The sequence below is a fragment of the Drosophila arizonae genome, chromosome 4 (assembly GCF_054131065.1).
Source record: "Drosophila arizonae isolate 15081-1271.41 chromosome 4, UAZ_ARI_1.0, whole genome shotgun sequence".
NCBI lineage: Eukaryota > Metazoa > Arthropoda > Insecta > Diptera > Drosophilidae > Drosophila > Drosophila arizonae.
The window spans coordinates 6,670,187-6,691,480 of NC_142924.1; the positions used below are offsets into that span (position 1 = coordinate 6,670,187).

Genomic DNA, 21,294 nt, shown 5'->3' on the forward strand with positions numbered 1-21,294 from the left:
AGCATAATCTATGTTTCACAACCAAAGAATAAATAAACGTTAAGTGCATTATAACATTAGTCAAACTCAAGTAAAGATTTCATTTATTGGGTGCTGGGTATTATCTCTGATATATACCCATAATTATGATTCCATTTTTTATGTTCTCTTAAGCTAAGTCCCCCGTTGATAAGATGATACCCCGCTCAATGGGGCTCCATTAGCGAGTGCAGCCGTATCACGGCACGATAATCGTTGTGCGACAGCTCTCCTCGACGCGAACGATCCAGCACGCGTTGCAGGCGCTCCAAGGTCTCCGAATTTGACGTCAGCTTGAACAGATCGTCAAGGTATTTCAGCGATTCGCGGGACCAGAACATGGAGGGTTTCGATGCATCCGTGTTGATGCGGGAGTCACCACGTTCCATGCCAACCAGCAGGCGAACGCATTCGGATTGCAGCGGACGATTCTGTTGCAAGTGCAGTTTGCCCACTGGCGTACGTTGCTGCATATTGTTAAAGGTTAATAAATGCTTTTGCTGTTGTTGCTGCTGCTGCTGTTGTTGGACGGGGCGAGGCTTGTCGCGCTGCTGCTTTGGTATGCGTTGTTTGTTGTTGTTGCTATTGTGCTGCTGCTGGTGTTGCTGCTGGTGTTGTTGCTGGTGCTGCTGCTGCTGCTGTTGCTGTTGCTGTTGCTGCACCTCGTGCTGCCAAATAGGCGGCGGGGGAGGCAACTGCTTCTTCTGTTGCCCCACCGACTTGGCATGTGGCTGTGTGCGTGGCTTGGCATTACGTGAATTACCATTCGGCTGCGCGACAGGTGAGGACTGTGCGCGCTCATCATGTTTCCATAAAGGGGGTGGCGGTGGTCGTCTCTGCTGCTGATCAGCCCATTTGGCATTAAGCAGGACACGTTTGTTGGGCGAAGAAGTCTTGTTGCTGGAATCAGGTACTCCAGCGGGTGGTGGCGAGGCAATGCGTTCTCGCTTCTTGTTAACAATCTGCTGGCCAAGCAAAGCTGGCTCAATGTTCAGCGAACTTATGCGATTCTTCACATCCAACTTGAAGTAGGCCTGCAGCAGCGATTCATAATTGGGATGTGGATAAGCACTGAATATGATGCGCCAATGCTCTTCGATTTCATTTCGCATTGCAGTTGTGGCGTTCTCATCGCCAGCATGCTCATTCAACAGACGCTTCAGTATGATCAGCAGCTGATCCAAGTGCATGTTGCCATTGCTCAGGCCCGCCTGGCCAAATAATATCATATTGAGCAGACGACGCTTGCGTTCGGCCAGCTTGTAGCCACTTTTGGTATTCATTTGCTCCAGCTCCTTGATGCGGAAATAATGCGCCTTGGCGTTGCCCAGATCTCCAGCCAAACTGCTGATGCCGTCGCGCATAAAGCGTATGAGCACATCGATGCGTTTTGGCGGTTTTTGGCTTTGGAATTCGGTGGTCTTGCGCTTCACATCCTGATTGCGACGCAATAGCCTGAGCTGTAGATCCTCCTGGTTCTTCTTCAATCCATAGATAACCAGCACATAGCCGTATTCCTTGAAGTCCATGCGCACACTGACATTGCAAAGCTTAGCTGAAGCAGTTAAGAACTCGCGACCCTCTGGACTGAATAGATATTCGATTTGATCACGTGCCATGAGGATCTTCGCCTCTGATGGAACATCTGGCAAGCTTTCTGGCTGCGCTGCTGATGTTGCTGGAGCTGCTTTGTTGTTCACACACATGGAAATACCCTGACTGTTCGTGCTGATGGTCTCATCATTGGCTTCATCTTCTTCAGTATTTGTGCTAAGTGGTATTATATCGGGCAGATTTTCCATGGGTCCAGTTTTCGCCGGTGGTGCTTCAGTATCCTGCTCATTAGTTCTAGTCGTGGAGCTGGGCACCTCAAAGTGCTCGGAGAAGCTGTAGTTCGAGTCCGAGTCCAAATCATGTGGCGTGACAGTGGATTTAGAAGCTGTCAAACTACCGTTGCTGCTGGATTTTTTGGATGCTGCAGACTTGCTCTCAAAATTGCTGCTAATCTCCTCCTGCTGTATTTGTTCGGAAGCAGGCTTTGTTGCAGCAACTTTAGAATCTTTTGCCGCTACCAAAGCAGTATCAGGTCCTGCTGGCAGCTGCTCAGCCACCGCCGAAGAAGTTGTAGCTGATGAATTACGACGTAATGCTCTGGCGTGTGGATTGGGCACATAATCATTTGTATAGAGCTTCAGCTGCTGCTGCTGCACTGGAGCATTTTTCTTGCGCTTCTCCGCCGGCTTAGCCAAGCCAACTGCCTTGAGAAAGCGTGCATAGCAGCTGTTCTTCGAGAACGCCGAGCTCCAGTTAAAGTGAAAATGCAAATCCATGGAAAATGAAGAGCGCAAGTCAGTCAAATAGCTAATGGGTTCACTGCGATCCTGGTAGACCTTCTGATGTGATATAATACGAATGGTGTGGTTTACATTGCGAAACTCGCCCATGCGCTGGCGACACTCCTCAAAGAGATGACCACGTTGAGCGCAATAGCTGCAGTGCTTTGTGCGATATTGCACGTTGCTGTTTAGCACTGCATTTGTGCGGGTCTAAGGAAAGAAAGTAAGAATTAATGTTGTATTTCGATTAAATCAATTTAGCTTACTGTGGAGTGATAACGACGCCACAAGTCGGGGCACTTGTCGCTGCTGTGGCCACGCATCTTGCACAGCTGGCAGATCATCCGGGTATGAAACGAACACTTGTTGCAAGTCTGCACATAGATAGACTGCTTGGAGCCACACTGTAAGAGTTAGAGAAAAGAGATATAAGTAAGAGATATATGAGGAATATATGTCAAATCAACTTTTCCAACTATCTAAGCTTCTATTACCATTAGCTATATTCTACTGATACCCTACATAACAACACAGCATATATCAAATATGCGACTTACACCCAGGCACATGGCATTGGGGCAGCGTGGCTCGGCATGCCCTGTCATGCCGCACATGTAGCAAATGATGGGCTTGCGTGGGCGCGGACATTTGGAGCGCATATGTCCCATTTCATAGCAATTACTGCACTTCAGATTCGAACGTTTGCGCGCAGGTGGAAAGCGATCGGCATGGTTAATGCGCCACTCGCTGCGTTGACCTACAAATTGAACAATTAATATCATATAAACAAATATTTTTATTGAATTAATAAAGTAAAAGACTTACCTGACATGCCCTTCAGTATCTTTTGCAGATTGAAATTCTCGCCATGCCAGCTGTCATTGTAGAAGCGACACATCTCATCATTCCACCCAATCAAATCCTTGACATTCACTTGCTCCTCCAACGCCGGCAAATTGTGCACCACTTGCACCTCAGCCACCTCTGCTTCCAGCTGTGGCTCGGACTGAATTTCAATATTATTTATTTCAGCTTCACTCGCTTCAATATTCTCTGCCTCTGCATCCGCCTCTGGATTCGGTTCCAGTTCCTGGTCCGACTTTGTGGTGCTCACTTCCTGCTTCTGCTTATCAAATTCCATACAGACTGCTACAATCGCATCATTCATCTCTGCCTCATCCTCAGTATTCGCATCGGAGCCAATGCTGTCCATAGTATCATCATTTCGTTGCTCTGGCGTAGCCCGTTCCCGGTCCTTCTTCTGTTTGAGCAATCGTTCAGCGATTTGACGTGCTGTGGGCAGCGACTCCTCTGCCGCTGACTCTGAACTGGGGTCATCAATGGGTGTCTTCTTCTTATGCTGCTCAGATGGAATCACACTCTCCGAGTTGCGTCTTTGACTAATGCGTCGTATTTTACGCTTACAACGCTCCACAGCCATACCGCGTGCGATGCCCGGCACACCTGTTGATTGCACACCTGCATCATCATCGCTCTCTGTGTCATTCTGATCGCACTCATTGTTGGGATCCGATTGGCTTTGGTTAGTGCTCGAAGCGCGTCGCTTGCGCAAACGCTTTGTTTTGTTCACAGTGGGCTCTATGACCTGTTCTATGTCCGTCGAATCCGAGTCGGAGTCCACGTTGCGTATAATTGTTGGCACAGGCTTTTGTTTGGCCTTGCAGTAGACACCGCTCTCTGTGAGATCTGATTCGCTTTCATAGACATCCAGAGCACGAAATTGTTGCTCATCTACACGATAGTTCTGTTTGATTTCTTCCAGCCTGGAGGGCGGCACAAACTCATATTCCGAGGAGGTGTCCGCCGCCTGTTCCTTCTCTTCGCTGGCTGGGTCCGCTGCTTCTCGCATGGCATTCTCTGTAAGCACGAGCAGATCTTCGTCCGTAGCGCGAGCACGTTCGGCCAGCAGGCGACTCGTATCCTTTTGTACAATGAAATCATCGCTCGATAACACGGAGCTCGAAGGTGAATTCAGCTGCGAAGCCATAGTGACTTGCTCTGTGGATTGCCGATCGCCGGTCAAACTAACATCGGCTGCATCCATGGCGTTCTCTTCCAGGTAAGACAGTTCTGGCTGCTGCTGGTCCTGCTCCTCATCGCTGGCATCGACATTTATAATGGGTACCGGTGGCAACGGCACAATCACTACATCGTCCGCATCTGAGGATTTCTCACTATCCACGAGACTGATTAGCTCGATGGACTTCCCCTTGTTCTGTCTTAGCTTCTTGTTGGCCTGCACACGCTTCGATTTTTGACGCTTCTCTGCAAGACGCTGATGCTGCTCCAGCTTACGATTGGCCTTTCCAAATGGCCCTTTCTGCACACGTTTGGCGATTGGCCAATTGGATGGAATGGCTACCAAAAGTCGTTGATCAAAACGTTCCGGTTCATCGTCTTCAGTTTTTGGGTTCGTGTTCTGTTGTGGTTTCGGTGGTTTTTGTATTTGTGGCTGTTTTTTAGGCTGCATCTTTGGTGGTTGACGCATTTGTTGTTGCTGCAGCAGTTTTTGAACAGGAGTGAGAGCTTTTGGCTGTTTGGTCGAAGAAGCAGACTTCTTGGCAGTGCTGAACTTCTGTGTTGAGTCTTTATCTCGCTTATCCTGCTCTGTAGTTCCCGGCTCGTCGGCTGTGGTAGGAGCTGTGGCAATGAGAAGAATGTAAGATATATACTTTATTTTTGCTTGTATGAAAGACACATATATATTTTATTGCAAGCTATTAGAGCCAAAATCATTGATATACAAATATAGTTTTGCTATTGTTTAATATCCTGGTGGATTTAGCAAGCTCCTCAGATTCTCAGTCCGAATATCTTTCATTTCGGGACGCCTTAGGCTGTAGCCGTGACGCTTAAGATCACTCAACTGACCCTCATCGATGTGATAGAGTATAAATGGATCCATTTGTAGATCAGCACGATTGGGCCACAATAATATAGCCACAGAGGTGCGAAAATCGTTAACAGCTTGATGAATTTGCTGATGGGATAAATGCAAATTCTCAAGTATAGCCATGTCATGCGGTTGATTCGATTGCTCTGAAAAACGTTTCTGCATTTGCAATGCTTTCTCCAGCTGGTGCACCAGACGCATCAGTACAAATCGCCTATATCGCTCCTCAAAATATTGACGCGGCTTATTATAGCGGCTCCTGTTGCGTCTGATCAATCTGGAGAGTATGGTGACCTCCACGCATGACATCACAACATGAACGCCCACAGTGAGGACAATGTATGAAAATATATACGCTATAGGATTTTGGCTCATCCCATCCAGCCAATAAAGCAGATCGTATCCATAGTAAACATAACAATAGTCCATATAAATAATTGTGCACAACAACTTCAGCAAAAATAGAACAAGAATATAGTAATTAATATCGCTTATGCGATTAAGTAGGACACGCGATGCGGCCATTATCTGACGGAGCATGGTGCTAGCCAGAGAATTCAATACGTAATTTTGAATGTAAATGCTTGTGCGACAAAAATTAATTTCAAATTGCTAAGCAGCGTCGATACAAAATTTGGTATCTCCAAAAAAGTATATACAATACTTTAAAAAAAAACCGTACAAATTCCTGGATTTGGATTCAAACGCGCATACATAAAAATAACTAATTTTAAATAAATAACACGAATTAACTAGTATACAAAAATACATAAAATATATCGATATACATATGAACATACATACATACATATGTAAAGCACTTTTGTCAGCGCAGTCGCTCACGTTTATATCACAGTGTAAGCATATGTATGAGTATAGGCAGGTAGGAATATGAAACCCAAAATTAAACTTACTTTCAGCTGTGCCTTTTGATTTTGATGTCCAATTATCATTTATTGCTGCAGTTTCGCTATTGTTATCAGCCCAGTAGCGAGCCTTTGCAGTCGCATTGTTGATGATTCGTTTGTTACTCACAAATCGGTGTTGCTGCTTTTGCTGCTGATTCTGTTGCTGTTGTTGTTGTTCTATTTGCTGTTGCGGCGGTGGCATATTCTGTGCATCCACATCCACATCTGCAGCTAGTGTGTGCTGTTGCTGTCCACTAGTTGCATCATTGTAGTGTATGGAGGCATAAAGAATTGATTCCAGCTCATTCAATTGCTCAATGTCCATTTCTTCAAGCTGCAAATAAAAAGAGATAAAGTGAAAAGTCACTTAGCTACGCAGTTATGATTTTTGCTCTTGATTTACTTACATCGCTCATCGTGCCAATGCTTGTAGTAGTTGCCTGCCACTATGTTTATTTTTAGCATTAAAAATCAAATCTTGTTACTTTAATTTCTTTATTATAATTTCACACAAAACCACGTTTTGACTAGAGACGAATGAGTTGTTGTTCTAGCAGCGATATATCGACAGTATTTTCAAATAAATCGATATGCATGAGTGTTGGGAAACGCAATAAGTCGATAAGTAATAAAGCAACCGTAACTGTTTGCAAGCCGGGCCACGTACAAGTGCAGGAAATTAACAAAAACTCGAAGTACCAATTAAATGTAAATAAAACAAATAAATTGTGGCATTATTATGCATTAAATAACGTTTTCATTTGATTTTACAGCATGGAGAGCATGCATCGCTACGTTTCACCGGTGAATCCAGCGGTCTTTCCACACCTAGCCACAGTTTTACTCATAATTGGAACATTCTTTACTGCTTGGTTCTTCGTATTTGTTGTCTCGCGGAAGAGCTCGAAGGAAAGCACGTTGATTAAGGAGCTGCTGATTAGTCTCTGCGCGTCAATATTCCTTGGATTTGGAATTTTGTTTCTTTTACTAACCGTTGGTATTTACGTATGAGAGGCAAGACAAATGCAAGCATTCCCTTTATAAGATATATATTTATATATAAACCGAACATGATTGAATAAAATTAAATGTAGGCATGTGAACGTACGTTGGGTTTTATTCATATACATATTTAATTTCAAAGATTCAATTTTTACTTAAAGCAATACCGAATATATTATAATAACATATTAAATTGTGTGCGGCTTGAATAATTAGTTGCACTTGAAAGACTGCAAACGAAAACATAACTGCAACCGACTGGCCCACGCATTCCACACATTACCGATTAGCCAGCCAATCCAGCTTTTTGTCTACACTTTTGCATTGTGGCACGCAATATGAATTGCTTGCGAGAAAGTTGACGCACATGCTTCAAGAACGTCTCCAGATCGATGACACCTCCACGCAAACCCTCGCCCAAATAATAGATGGCATCCTCTGTGGCAGCTTCATCAGCGTAGGCATTAAGTAATCTATAAAATCAATCAAACGATTACCCAGTTACAATTACAGTTAAATATATAGTCAGATTACTAACTGTCTATATAAAGGCGCAGTTGTGGTTACTGCCTCATCAGGATCAATGGCCTCTGCATTCTCCAGGCTCTCCAGACTTTTCTTTAACTCTTCCTCCTTTTCTCGCAATACAGCTATGTTCTTCTGCAGTTCAATTTCCTCACGTTCCAGGCGAGCGACGATGGCATCTATCTTGGCACTGCCTTCTACTAGCTCTTGCTTGGTGCGATTCAATGTTTCGATTTCAGCTTGATACTGATTAACCTTTTCCTGTATGCGACGTCTTAACTTGTCCTCAACGGCGCTAATAAGTGATGCTTTGATATGCTCTTCCGTTATGGTGCCTGTTGAGCTAGGAGTGCCTACTCCAGCTGGATTCTATAAGGATGAATGTATAACATTAACAAATTATTTCATATTTATTTTTGTATGTGAGAGCACTTACATATCCAATGCTACCTGGGTAGCCAGGCTGTGGATAGTTCATGTATGGCGGATAGCCACCAGAGCTACCAGGCTGTCCACCTGCTGGTGGGTAGGGCATAATGTTCGCACCACCAGTCGGATAAGGCGGAAAGTTGCCACCACTAGCGCCACTTGCGTTTGGATAAGGCAGAAACTGATTGGAGGCACCTGGCCCGCCTGGTTGAGGCATGAAAGCTGCTAGTTCGGTACACTTTTAGAAACTCGAAATCGTAAGTTGGATTCTATAACACTTACAATTCGCTGGGTATGGCACAGCGACTTGTTCCTTAGGCTTAGAGTAAACGGGCGGATGATCACCGAATGTCACAATCATAACTTGTATAAGTGATAGCAGATCCGAGCTATGCGGTTGCCAATCATGCAAATACGGCAAATACACCTTGCCATTGTGATCAACATACATGGACACCTTGATCTGCATCGTGGGTGTGGGCTTTACAAAGCACATTGGTGCATTTTGTGGATGAGTGTCCATCAGCCAGATACATATGGGAATGTAGTAGGTGTTGTCTGTGAAATACACATTTATCAATCACTCTAAAAGCTTGCCTTATATATGGATAATAATGAGCACTTACTTTTGTAGACCACCGGAATTGTGCCTTGCAACGCAAACAAATCTTTAACGCTGCCATCGTTAAAAACTGGGGGACAATAAAAAATTGTTCATTTGTTTGTATTTGTAAATCTTAGTCAGCAAATATGGTTTTATCTCACCAAATTTTTCTAAATTATACGTCAGGGAGCGGTACGCAGTAATGACATCCACAACATCTTTCCTAGTGGCCGCAACATTTTTATACTGTTAACGAGACTCAATTAATCAAATAACGATTTTAATATTGCGTGTTGGGCAGTAGAGGATGGATAAGGCACACACTCAAAAAACATGACTCATCGTACCTTGGATAGATATTTAGTTATTTGTGCCTCTTCTATTGCAGGCATTCTATTTCGTTGCTATTTAATTAAATTTAGAATCAGCACCTGCTACTTTAACAATGATTATAAAATAAATTTCTTTATAGTCGCTAAACGAAAACAAAGTCGTCAATTGAGTATTTCTAGAGCTATCATAGAATCGAGTACATCCCTGCTCTTATCGCACTCGATAACATTACAAGATATCGATAGTCATTGCGTTACGTGATGATAGTATGGAAAATTCGTTATATTTGAATACATTTAAAAAACATTTAAATATATAAAACATCATTTAAAAAATAATTATTTATTTTTGCTTCGCGCTTCTCTTCTTCTAATTAACTTGTACAAACGTGGGAAATGATATGTTCATCGTGCATTGCGTTGTGGATACCTCTCAACTGACAAATGGGTCGATTTTGCAGGCAGCTTACTTTGCTTTTGGCATATTGCGATGTTTCGGGCGTCTGTAATCAAATAAGAGCATTGAAATCGTAATTTTTTAATAAAATTCAAAAATAAAACGTCACCTCATTGGCTTGGCTTTGTATCTTAAATGTAACTTTATTTGAATACTTTCGTTTTTTGTCTCTTTACTCATTAGGCATATACATATAAATATATATATTTATATATATATATCGAATGTGATATATATTTATAAATATAGATATATATATATTTATATTATTATGTGTGTGTTTTTTTGTTGGATTTGTGTCAGTGTACTTAGCCAATGTTCAGTTAACTAGGTATTACTATAGGTATTGTTCATTTGTTACTTGTTTTTAAATATATATTTTATATAAATATGTATTTTTAATAGGTTTATATATGTATGTATATTATAAAAATCATCATCGTCATCGTCGTCGTCATTCTAAGCGCACTCGCTTTCTCATTGTGGGTGGTTGGTTAAATTTTAGTTGTTAAATTTGTGAATTACACATATAAAAATAATTCATTTAGTTTTACTTGCGTTTCTTCATCCGTGACGCTTTTTTCTTACGCTACACGTATTGTATGTGTACTTTTATATATAATGTATATATATATATATATATATATATATGTTTTTGTATATGCTGGAAAATGTGAAGGAGGGGGTTCAAAGATAGCATCTTACTACTAAAAACCATTAAATAGTTTAACTCATTCTTTTGCTTTTTGTTTTGTTTTATCATCTTATCTGCTTTAAGTTCACATATATTTTAATGCTATTGTTAGAATACAAAATGTTTCCCTCGTATCATATATTAGGTTATATATAGATTTTCCATTATTTTATATATGCATATATATAAATTTTATATATTATTTTTGTGCTACATATTTGCATTATTTTTATTGCTTTCATCGGCGTTTGCGATTTCCACTTTCAATTTAATTTTCTTGTTCATTTTCTTCTTATTCTTCCTCTTCTTCGTTTTATTTATTTATTTTTTTGGTAAAGTAAATTTAAAAATAGCGCGCAAAGTTAGCTTTCCAATAATTTCCATATTCTTTTTCATTTCAATTAATTTTTCCATTCAATTGTTTGGTTTTTGTTTTGGCACATTAATGCATTCATTGCCGTTAAATTAGTAAAACAAGTGTGTTTCATCATAATTCCTCATAAATAACAACACCTCGCGTACGGATACACATACATATATATGTTTAGATATATATATGTATATGAATATATATTCATGCACAGACTGGTATTTCAAAATGTTTACGAAACGTAAGTGTTTAACAACAAGTGAAGCGAAGTGGGCATGGGCGTGGTCGGTCGTGCACGATATACATATAAAATATTTTAGATAGCAACGTTTCTTTCTCTTCTTCTTCTTATAAGGTTTTCGTTTTATTTCATATCAAATAAGTGAAAAAATTGTACATAGGTTAGCGAGCGCAAAATAAAAATGCATTTGCACGATTAATTCAAGTCGATATATAGATAGATATATATGTTTTAAGGTTTGTTCTGTTCATCTTTTTGTTTGCGTGTGTTTCATTCATTGTTATAGTTTTTGCTTTTTTTTTCTTTTCTTTTTTGTTAAGTGTATCGAGAAAAATTTGTTCTAAAATGTCAGTCTATTGCGCAAGAATCTAACTTTTGTGCTTTCCTAAGTTTTAAATGTTGCTGTTGTTTTATTTCTTGTCCTGTTTTTTTTTATTTTTTTTTAAATTTTATATATAAAAAAAATTCCCTAATTTGCATTGTCATTATCGTTTCAACTAATGCGACTTTATCATCGCATTGTTCGCTGTCCAACTCGTGTGTGTATGTGTGGGTGTATTTGTATCTCTGTGCTTGTTTGTGTGTGTGTGTGTGTGCAAGAATTTGTGTCGCGCTGACATTTGATGTTAGCTCGATAAGACCTACATACATACATATACATACACATACATAGATACATATGCCCAGAATTGGGAATCACTGTCACGCTACTATGCCACTATATTCTGATTCAATTGCTACAACTACTACGGTCTACTACTGTCGTCTGTGGCTAACGACAAGGACTTAACCTAGCTTCGTGTACGCGTAGACGGCAATGACGCCCACAACAACACCAGCGGCAATATATGTGAGTAATGACCTTCGTTTTTTCGCCGCCTGCTGATTGTCCTCGTTCTCACGCTGTTTGCGCTTAATTTCGTTGACTTTCTGTTCCAGATTTGCTTGGTATTCATTGCGTTTTCGCCGTTTCAGCTCATCCCCGGTACTGCAAATATCATAATTCGAATTAATAATAATATTTATCTTATATATATTTATATCTTTAATCCTTATATACCTCGTCACATCAATGCCGTTGACCTTGTGCTGATCAATCGCTGTTGGCTTTTCGCTGTTGGCATTAACATCATCTTCATGGGGCTTTAGATTTGTGACATCGCCATTGGCTGGCTCCGCCTTGTGCTCATTAATATTCTCATATTCCTCATCTTCATCATCTTCGTTGTCATCATAGGCTTCGTCGTCGTCATCGCTATCCGATTCCAGTTCGCTATGTTTTGGCAACTTGGGCAGCGGCGGGAGTGGACGATTGTTAAGCAAACTATCTGCTACTTCGGCATTTATGATCTCAGGTTGACTGGTTATGATATTGTTGAGAGCATCCTTGCTGCTCAGCGTCTGCTTATCGGTGGTCATTAAGCCATTGTCATCGCCTATGGTAACATTGTCGCCATTGGCTTGCGCTGCTCGCATATCCAGAGAGAGCACTCCACCTGTATTGGGCGCCAGTGGCAAGTTCAGCGAATGAGAACGTGGAGGCAATGGAGGCGGTTGCTCATCCTGCATGTGCGGATCCGTCTCATTGCTAATGATTGGCTCTTCAGCACTGAGAAAGCTCTGCAAACATAAATAATACAAATTAGCAAAACATATCGCAAAACAAAATAAAACATTACGTCCACAATTCACTCAAAAACTTAAAAAGTTCAAAGAAGCATCTAGCAAAGCTAAAATAATTACAAATTAACATATTTGATTTAAAGCATACGTTTTTATAAAACAAACTTTTGATTTTGTTTTAAACATTTACCTACATTTCATCAATTATTAATTCATAACATTTTAGTTTGCAACACAATTTCTATACAATATTATCATTAACCCATCAAAGGTCTGTTTAAACGGTGATGGTCGATGTGGCCTGCTCTTATGAACTCTTTATCTATTTGAAATCGAAATTCAAGCGTAATTTCTTATTGCTCGTCAATATACGTACAGGATCGTTCAGTTTTTTGATGCCCTCGATTATTGCCTGATATGAAAAGTCCAGCTGATCAGCCGTTTGTATAAGTCCCAGTCGGTAGGTGCGCAGTTCGCACAGTACTTTCGATACATTGCACTCGCCATACTTGTCTACCAGCACCAGACAGCAGTCGACCAAGCAAAATGTGCCAGATCGTCCAATGCCGGCACTGCAATGGACCACAGCTGGACCGACGTCCTCCTTGAGTGCACCTGAGTCGCGCACCTGTTGTAAGAACTTTAGAAATGCATCCGGTGAACTGGGTATGCCAAAGTCCGGCCAGGTTGTATAATGGAATTGCATAACTTCACGACTCTTATTCGTTTCGAGATCAGTTAATCTAAGATAAGAGATAAATTAGTAATTGTTTGTCAAGCATGCTTTTCCGTAAGGCTATCTCACTTGAACCACCGCCGCACAAAGTTCTGATAGTTCTCGCAGCGAATCAGCTCCACAGACAGATTAACATCTTTTAGATTAAGCGCATTATTGGCTCCCAGCTGATCCGGCCAATAGGGATGGCATTTAACCTGCTTCTTCTCCTTCAGCTTGTTGAGCATTAGAATAGCGCGTGAGTTTTGCTCCCAGACCATCAACCAAAAGTGACCCACCGTATCCTGCAGCGGACCCTGTGTCAGTATATATTGACGATCGGCACGGTCCAGCTGTCGATTGTTTTCGAAAATTGAAAGGAACGATATTACTTGGATGGTTTTTTAATTGAAGTCTCACTGACTCACCTTCACCAGGTTGGCATTGATGTAATCAATAGTGCCGCGTTTTAGCACAATGCGCGAATGATCATAAGGATTGACATCTCTGTATCGATTCAGTCCTCGATTCTGTGGACGATCCGATTCCAGTGTGGTGTACATTTGCGTTTTGGCTACTCGTTCGCATATTTCACATATTTCCTGCAAGCAAAAACACAATGAGCACAATCAATTATGACATTGCGGAATTTCGCAGTGTGATTCACAATTATGCAGAAAGTAAAATGCAAATAGATAGTAAATTTTATTTTTTTGGGGTTGCCCTTACATTGCGTGCTCGACAGCCAGTCATGGGTAACAAGTTGCGTTATCTTAGCATAGCGACTGATTGGCTTGGCCGTGTCTATTCTCTTTGCCAAGCAGATTGAGAGAGCTGGCATGACTAATTGCTAGGCCAACGGTATTATCTTGATAACTGTTATTCGTTATCAACTGGCGCAATTATAAGCCCACTTTTCATATCGCACCCAGCGCTAACAACAAGTTCAATGCCATTGATCCACTCTAGTTAAGTTTAGCTCAAAGCCAATTGCTGCCCACTTGGCTAAGTAGTGCAATTTGCATTCAGTGTGTAAATGGCGAGTGAATCAGGCAGTGAGCGCGAGGGGAGGCAGATGAGTTATGACTAACGAGGCATGCGGCATTAATGCAGTTACTTTTTGTTTTTTTTTTTTTTTATTGTTGCTGCTCGAGTTGTTTCATTTCGTGGTATTGTATGCGACGCAGTTTTTTTTTTTTTTTTGTGTATTTCTGATTGCAGTGCGAAAAACTGAAATCAGTTGCTAATTGTCAGTTCGTCATTAAGTAGGTGAATCAGTTATATTAAGTCGTCAAGCCACTCCTCGATAATCAGCACAAATTGAGGCTGACGACTGTGGCGAGTATTATGAAATTTAATTGAAAAGAACATTGTCCGATAACAACGAGAGTTTGTAAAAGAGGGGCGAGGGGCGCGATAGACACAGACAGGGGAGAGCGAGATAAGCGGCTCAGGAACAATACAATATATGCGTATAAGCCAAAAATATCTGCGATAAGCATCAATTCTCTTATCAGAACTGTAACTGTTACCAGCGCACTTCTTTCTTATCAACAACTGTTTATCCGGAGAAAAAAAAAAAAAAACAGATTCAATTTATTGTCTACTCAATAGATAAATACACATACGAAATGAACACTAAACTGCAGATTTTTGGTTAACTTAGTTCAAGAAGATTTTTAATTTTTCATATTAATAAAAGAAATCTAATTGTAAAAGGTAAATGAAAACATTCTATTCAATTTATGAGAATCACAAAGAGAGGACTTAATAATTTTCTTAATATTTCACTCCCGTTCTCCCTTTCCAATCGACAATTATGTTTTCTTTCCATTGAATACTAGCTAAATATTGTCGACTTCACTTAACAGCTAATATACACCTTGTGTAGCCACATGTTTTACGTGGTATGGGAATTGCATGCTGCATGAATTTCATTGCAACAAATAACGAACAACATAGAATGTGGGCAGCGCGATCGTCACAGTCTGCGTGATATTTTGCTGTTGCTGTTGTTATAGTTGTTACTGTCATAATAAACCAAAGCAAAGGTGATCAAAGAAAGGCAAAAACATCGCATAAGAAAGCAGCACAATACGGTAAATAATTGTAGCATAAAGCATAACAAACAATTTGAAACGTTTTCTGCTGCTATTATTATTTATGTTGTGTCTGTTGGAGGCGGCGCAGGAGGAGGAGGAACATAATTAAATGGAAATGTTCGTTTGTACAAAGGAAATGCTTTCAAGCGAAAAACAATTTGGATATTTCAGCAAGCTTGGCTGTCGCCGATGTCGAGTTAGTGGGAAAGTTAGATTATCCTCGCTGCGCACAAAGGACCCACAAACACACACACGCACGCACACAAAGGATGGCGGTCTGACAACAAATTGAGTTCATTACACAAAAATTCAAGCACACATACATACGCATCACACACACACACACAATACACACAGATACGCAGCAGGCAATGTCATCCTAACTGCGAAGTTAAATTCCGTGAAATCCAAATTCAAGTGAGTGGCAAAGAAGAAGCGGGCTAAAGCAACAGCTGAAGACACAATTCGCCGGAACTGGCCATAAAGCAGAAACTCCAGCTCTGGCAGACGAAGCAGCAGCAGCCGCAGTAGCATTGGAAGCTGAAAACAAATCCAGGCCCAGACACCGAGACTTATGCCCTTTCTATATGTATGCGTGTGTGTATGAGAAAACGAGAGAGAGAAAGAGAGCGAGAGACTTGCATTGGCAAATCCTGTGCATTGCCAATTTTATTTACGTACGCTCGTCAGACGGATTGTAATTGTGCTTCTTTACAACACTAGAAAAGTGTCTGTGGTAAGTGTTGTTTAATGCATTTGCTGAAGAGTAAGCAACAATTACAAATATGTATCAGTGGGTAGCAATCAAAACAATTGAAATTCAAAACATAAACACACACACAGAAATACGTATTGAATTCTCAGAATTATGTATAAATGCCCACAACAAATTCGCAGAACTCAAAATGCTTGCGAGGTGTACGCCGCCTTTTTTCTCTTTTTTGTGTTATCAATAATAGTAAAATAACGTCAAACCCATTTTTGGCAATCCTAATCGTAGCAGTTCGTTTGACTGCATGCCCATTCAAAAGTCCAGTGCAGAAAATGGCCACAGTATATCAGAACTGAAACGAATTTCAGGGATAAAGAGAGAAAAGAAGAGGCAGCGCAGCAGCAGCATCCAAGAGCAACAAACAAGAGCGCATGCAAAGTGCAGCAGGTGAGCGTTAGCGATGCTTTGCATGTGTGCGTGTACGACAGTGAGCGACTCAAATTCTCTACATGTGTGTGTGTGAGTTTGAGAGAATGTGCCTGTGAAATTTTCGGCCAAGCGCTGCGCGAGCGCCACAAACTAAAGCCAAAGACCGGAGTTGGGCTGCTGCTGCTGCGGCTGCTGACCAACGCCGACACCAAAAGCTACAAATACAGGCGCACGCTCACATGACAGCGTTGGGAACAACAACAACACAACAACAACAAAATAATAGCGCAGTGGGGCTGACCGTGAGCGGCGTGCCTACACAGACACTACACGAATATACACGCATACATGTGTAGTTGTTTTTTTTTTGCCGTGTATATGTGTGTGTAGTGGTGGTGGTGTTGGAGGCATCGGCATCTGCAGAAGCCTTTTGCGCACTCATCACATTTTCGTGGAAATCGAATGAAAAAAGGAATAAAATAGTATGTGTGCGCCCGAGTGAATGCCTGTGAGTGTGTGTAATGTACATGCTTGTGGTTGTGTGTGCGTGTTTGCTCGTGCTCTGCTTCTTGCCTGTATGTAGCTGTTCCTCTTTAGGTGTACAATATACAATGATATGTTGGTACACTTACCTTGTAGTATCGATTCCAACCCGATCCATTTTTTTTGTCATTATATTCCTGTTCGATTTTGAGCCTGGCATTATCCCTTGTCGGCGTTGCAGCACGTTTCTCACTCATTGTACACTTAATTATGATTGTGTGTGTTGCTTGTTATTTTAGAATTTCGATTTATTTGTAATGTCTCCTGCTATTGCTCGCTCGCTAGCTGGCTTACTTTTCTTTTTCGTACGTTTTGCGTTTTGTTTTCGACACACCGACACACCAACAGACACAAACGATTCTGAAACAACCGAGCAAATAGTCCGTAAGAAAATTTGACTACTGCGGCGACGGTCTGACGGTTTGTTGGTTGGTTGTTCGTCTGTTGCTAACACGCTGTACCGCGAATGCAGGCGGGGATTATTTATAAATAATTAACTATAAACGGTCAGCATTTGACACATTATTCAATTGATACTGTGTTAAAACACCAAATGCGTGCGTTTAGTCTTGATTAGTAATGTTTTTCTCCTTCTCGCCTTTTTTCTTTCCGCAAAATTAGCAGTAATTGATGTTTCGATGACGAGCAACAAAACCTATCGTTCTATCGATTGGCAACTTACTGCACAATCACATGGTCACACTGGCCCACAAGTGAAGAAAGTTGGCCCGCCCGTTTGCAGACAGCTGTTTTTAGTCGCGTAATAATTCTTGGTTAAAATAAAAATGATAAAAACGCGTATTTTTCGATTAATTCGGGACAAACGTTTAAGCGTGCCTATTTTACGTGGCTTTCATCATGAATTCAGCAAACCTGAACCCCAGAAAAATTCAAAACTTGCTGAAAAGGAACAACAATCGTTTGTAGCTGGCGGCGTGCAAAATAAATACAAAGTCTTCCGCGATGATGAAGCACTGGAAATATTCGATGTGGAGGAGGCTCGCTATCAGGAGCAAGATCTGCCACTAGATACCCAAGAGGATCAGTATATGGGTCTTAATTTGAAGAGTAAGTTTGAATAATGATGATGAGCCATTATTTATACCTATTCCCTTGCAGGAGGTATTCGCGGAGTTTTTGATGTTGAGGATTTGGTTGAGCTACTGCGCAAGGAGAATGTGGATGATATATTTGTTTGCTATGTGCCCGAGGAACTTAAGTATGTGGATCATCTAGTTGTTTGTAGCGGACGCAGCTATCGCCATATGTTGGCCACGGCGGAATTTGTGCGCCGCATGTTCAAGATTAAGCGTTCCAAAGGGGACATACTGCCTCGCATCGAGGGCGAGAAAAGTCGAGATTGGATGGCCATGGATTTGGGTAGGCAACTGCTATGCTCTTAAAAGTTATGGCATTTAATATATTCTCCCTTAGGCAACATTGCCCTGCACATCTTTTCGCCCCAGGCTCGCGAGGATTATGATCTGGAATCGCTATGGGCCATTGGTCCGCAATACGATCACGAAAGCCAAAAGCCACAGAATCCACTGGGCAACATATTTATAGCCCAGCTGCCCCAGCCCGAAGCCTAGTTTGTTAAATATAAATGAAACTTTTTTTAAGCGCACAATGTTTTATTTTTGTTCTCTACCAGACGACCGCATCATCCGATAGCTTCTTGTGGAAGTCATAGAGACTGGGAAAGACGTGATTGCGTTTGATGTCCGTGCCGTATTTCTTGGACAGATACGAGTAGCTCTTCTCATGCACCAGTGCCGCATGCCAGCCGGCTTCCTTGGCGCCCAGATAGTCTGTGGTCGGTCCATCGCCAATGTGCAGACACTCGGCAGGCTTCAGATTCGAAAGCTTTGATTCCTCCATGGCGCGCTGAAAGATGGCCAACTGTGGCTTCTCCGCCTTGGCCGTATACGAGTTGAGCGCAAAGTCCAAGTATCGATCGAGCTTTGTGTTGCGCAGCAGCGCATCCAGTCGCGGATCAAAGTTGGCAATGACCCCGACTTTGAGCTTGTTGTCCGTTAGACTGTGCTTGCGAAGCTGCTGAAGCAGATCCACGCTGCCGTTGCATGGCTGCCAGCAGATCGTCGTCTTATACAGCTCCAGCAAATGGTTAACGAAATTATCTAATTTCTCATCGGGTATGGCTGCGCCGCTCTCTGCAAAGGTGCCTGTACGGCCGGAGCAGCGAGAATGTATTTTAAGCTCTTGAACTTTAAACTTGAGCCGAGGGGCAGCCACAGTTTATCGCTTACCTGCTATCAGCTGACGCCACCACTGCTGCCACTCAAGTCGAGGCGATGTGTTCACACCAAAGTTAGGATAATCACGATTCATTTTATACCTGCCAGATGAGGGAGAGAGAAATCTCAACTGTGGTTTATTTGTAGTCATCTCAATTGCTTACCAATTGGCTTTGTAATTCTTGGCCAGGTCATTATTATCGCAGCGCGCACCAAACAACGCACCGATTTCGCCATATTGTTTGCCGGGACTGGTGCGAAATTGCAGCAGCGTATTGGTCACATCGAAGGTTATCAAACGAAAGCGATTCAGGCTGCGCATCGTTTTGCTTTGTCCGGTGGGGTCTCGCTTACAATTAACTGTGCTGATAGCAATTAAACTTGTGTTGTGTTGCGAGCGACCGCTATTTGTGTACTACGTGAGCTGTGTCCATAATTGTTTTGTATAGACATATGCTGCTGCGCTGCTGCTGCTACTGCTGCTGCTGCTGTTGCTGCTATTTTTCTTATCAGCTACAGATTTGTATAAATGTTTGTGTGTGTTTTTATTATTTGTTGTAGGGCATTGTATCGGCCGCAGATGGCAAGCAATTTTATTAATGACAATTCACCTAACTGTCGCTTGTTATTAAAAAGCTCAGCTTATCAGAGCTCAATTTTAATAAGAAATTATTGAGTTGCATTGCATTGATTAGCCTCTCTTATCAGCAAAGCTTTTTGCTTGAAAAGCGCGCGATTAGCTGTGTGGTGTTGCCAGACTGATTGCACTCAGTGGCAGCCAATAGCAACAGCACTGCCAGCCTTAAATGAAAGTGCTTAGCGAAGACAAGAACCCCCGCGCAAATTTGAATTCTATTTCAAAACCTGTAACGCTCAAGTTCAAGCTGCAACGTGCTGCCATTTCGAGGTCGACTACGTTTTAACCAAAATATGCGGCGCTGCTGAAGTTTGGCATATGGCAGACGTGTCAGTTTTATTAATGTTCGTGGGAAGCAATAACAAGGCGCATACAACAACAGCAATGCTTGCACGTATCTGCTGTTTTGACCTAGCAAAGTGTCTGACTACCTGCCTCAAGTTGCGGAATTGTTGATAACTTTTTGTTTTTTGATTTCGCCGTTCTGCAATTAATTGCATGAAAAATTTATGATTTTGAAAAAGTGCGACCAACTGATAACAATGGAATAAGAGCAAATACTGGTTATGGTATTTAGTTAGGCATTTGCATTACTCTTGGTATGCATTTGGTATTAGTTATGGTATTTATTTAAGTTATTTATATATTGAAAACAAAAAAAAATGCTGAATAGCCAAATTTGTATCCTTTTATTGATGAGCCGCGGCAAAATGAGACGAATCAAACATAAAGCATAATAACAAAAACCCACACATACACACACACACACACAGTTGTACAAATAAAGTGCCGTATAAGGTATTCGAATGGAATTCCGGTGAAAAGAGACACGCATAAAAAAAAAAAAAAAACAACATAACAAAAGCATAAATTCATTCATATGCTCAACGAGTCAGGCGACGACGGTTGCGGCTGCAGCGACACCAACAGCACCATCAACAATAGAGGCAGCTCCCTCTAAAACCCAATGGACCAAAAGTGCTTGGCCAAATCACACACACATACAATCATGCTTCGTGCGCAGCTCGGATCGCAGCGCTGATTTCTGTTGACTTGCGCGCCCACAAAAAAAAGAAGGAGAGCTGCTGTCGCTGCTGCTGCTGCAAAAAAAAAAAAACTTTAAACTTTCTGCTTATTTAAGCTTTCGTTGCTGCGCCCAATTTTCGCTCGTTTTCGCTATAAATAAAGTATCAATTTGCCTCGTTCAGAGTTTTGGGCTTCGGATTTCTATGGAAGGGCGAGGGCGAGTGCGCAAATACTCTGTAAATTCCATAAATGCCAAAGATCGTTAGAGTGTGTGCGTTTTTCGGGCTGTCATTCGTTTTGCAGAGGGCCACGAAATGCAGCCTTTTATTTATTTGGGCCAAATCAGCGATACCAAGAAAAATGAGGCGTGGTATGAATGGAATTTGCTAAAAACTTCATTTTCAGAGGGATGGCTGGAA

The 21,294-nt window shown here is 41.7% G+C and overlaps 7 protein-coding genes across 10 annotated transcripts; 2 read left to right on the top strand and 5 right to left on the bottom strand.

Annotated features, from left to right (window-relative positions):
* Positions 1 to 66: 66 nt before the first annotated feature.
* Zcchc7 (Zinc finger CCHC-type containing 7) lies at positions 67 to 6,725 on the bottom strand. Its single transcript, XM_018006487.2, has 6 exons — positions 6,584 to 6,725; positions 6,183 to 6,510; positions 3,180 to 5,015; positions 2,912 to 3,111; positions 2,621 to 2,758; positions 67 to 2,564 (listed from the first exon to the last, which is right to left on the bottom strand). Exons 1-6 carry the CDS (start codon positions 6,590 to 6,592, stop codon positions 186 to 188), a joined length of 4,890 nt encoding a protein of 1,629 aa, XP_017861976.1. The 5' UTR covers positions 6,593 to 6,725; the 3' UTR covers positions 67 to 185.
* Positions 5,048 to 6,130, bottom strand: LOC108613202 (uncharacterized). Its single transcript, XM_018006502.2, has one exon. The coding sequence runs from the start codon at positions 5,806 to 5,808 to the stop codon at positions 5,140 to 5,142; it is 669 nt and encodes a 222-aa protein (XP_017861991.1). The 5' UTR covers positions 5,809 to 6,130; the 3' UTR covers positions 5,048 to 5,139.
* Positions 6,726 to 6,744: 19 nt separating the features above from the next.
* Positions 6,745 to 7,279, top strand: kud (oligosaccharyltransferase subunit 5 kud). The gene is made up of 2 exons (XM_018006507.2): positions 6,745 to 6,884; positions 6,950 to 7,279. The coding sequence occupies exon 2, from the start codon at positions 6,951 to 6,953 to the stop codon at positions 7,185 to 7,187; it is 237 nt and encodes a 78-aa protein (XP_017861996.1). The 5' UTR covers positions 6,745 to 6,884; position 6,950; the 3' UTR covers positions 7,188 to 7,279.
* Positions 7,268 to 9,268, bottom strand: TSG101 (tumor susceptibility gene 101). Of its 2 annotated transcripts, none has more exons than XM_018006496.2 (7): positions 9,084 to 9,268; positions 8,898 to 8,982; positions 8,759 to 8,824; positions 8,415 to 8,690; positions 8,140 to 8,354; positions 7,717 to 8,072; positions 7,268 to 7,651 (listed from the first exon to the last, which is right to left on the bottom strand). In XM_018006496.2, exons 1-7 carry the CDS (start codon positions 9,126 to 9,128, stop codon positions 7,465 to 7,467), a joined length of 1,230 nt encoding a protein of 409 aa, XP_017861985.1. In that variant the 5' UTR covers positions 9,129 to 9,268; the 3' UTR covers positions 7,268 to 7,464. The 2 variants fall into 2 exon arrangements, with proteins under 2 accessions (XP_017861985.1, XP_017861984.1); XM_018006495.2 differs by having other exon boundaries at positions 8,140 to 8,357.
* Positions 9,269 to 9,392: 124 nt separating this feature from the next.
* On the bottom strand, positions 9,393 to 17,574 carry Ptp61F (Protein tyrosine phosphatase 61F). 3 transcript variants are annotated; one of them, XM_018006493.2, is made up of 7 exons: positions 17,044 to 17,574; positions 13,597 to 13,770; positions 13,259 to 13,521; positions 12,830 to 13,196; positions 11,891 to 12,450; positions 11,693 to 11,818; positions 9,393 to 9,571 (listed from the first exon to the last, which is right to left on the bottom strand). In XM_018006493.2, the coding sequence occupies exons 1-7, from the start codon at positions 17,149 to 17,151 to the stop codon at positions 9,535 to 9,537; spliced, it is 1,635 nt and encodes a 544-aa protein (XP_017861982.1). In that variant the 5' UTR covers positions 17,152 to 17,574; the 3' UTR covers positions 9,393 to 9,534. The 3 variants fall into 3 exon arrangements, with proteins under 3 accessions (XP_017861982.1, XP_089324879.1, XP_089324881.1); XM_089468753.1 differs by having other exon boundaries at positions 9,635 to 11,818; positions 17,044 to 17,573; XM_089468755.1 differs by lacking the exon at positions 17,044 to 17,574 and adding an exon at positions 13,898 to 14,124 and having other exon boundaries at positions 9,635 to 11,818.
* Positions 17,575 to 17,603: 29 nt separating this feature from the next.
* Positions 17,604 to 18,576, top strand: RsfS312 (ribosomal silencing factor RsfS-like protein, 312). The gene is made up of 3 exons (XM_018006501.2): positions 17,604 to 18,022; positions 18,074 to 18,334; positions 18,389 to 18,576. The coding sequence occupies exons 1-3, from the start codon at positions 17,740 to 17,742 to the stop codon at positions 18,544 to 18,546; spliced, it is 702 nt and encodes a 233-aa protein (XP_017861990.1). The 5' UTR covers positions 17,604 to 17,739; the 3' UTR covers positions 18,547 to 18,576.
* Positions 18,568 to 19,802, bottom strand: Reg-2 (Rhythmically expressed gene 2). The gene is made up of 3 exons (XM_018006499.2): positions 19,377 to 19,802; positions 19,225 to 19,313; positions 18,568 to 19,140 (listed from the first exon to the last, which is right to left on the bottom strand). The coding sequence occupies exons 1-3, from the start codon at positions 19,532 to 19,534 to the stop codon at positions 18,602 to 18,604; spliced, it is 786 nt and encodes a 261-aa protein (XP_017861988.1). The 5' UTR covers positions 19,535 to 19,802; the 3' UTR covers positions 18,568 to 18,601.
* Positions 19,803 to 21,294: the final 1,492 nt, after the last annotated feature.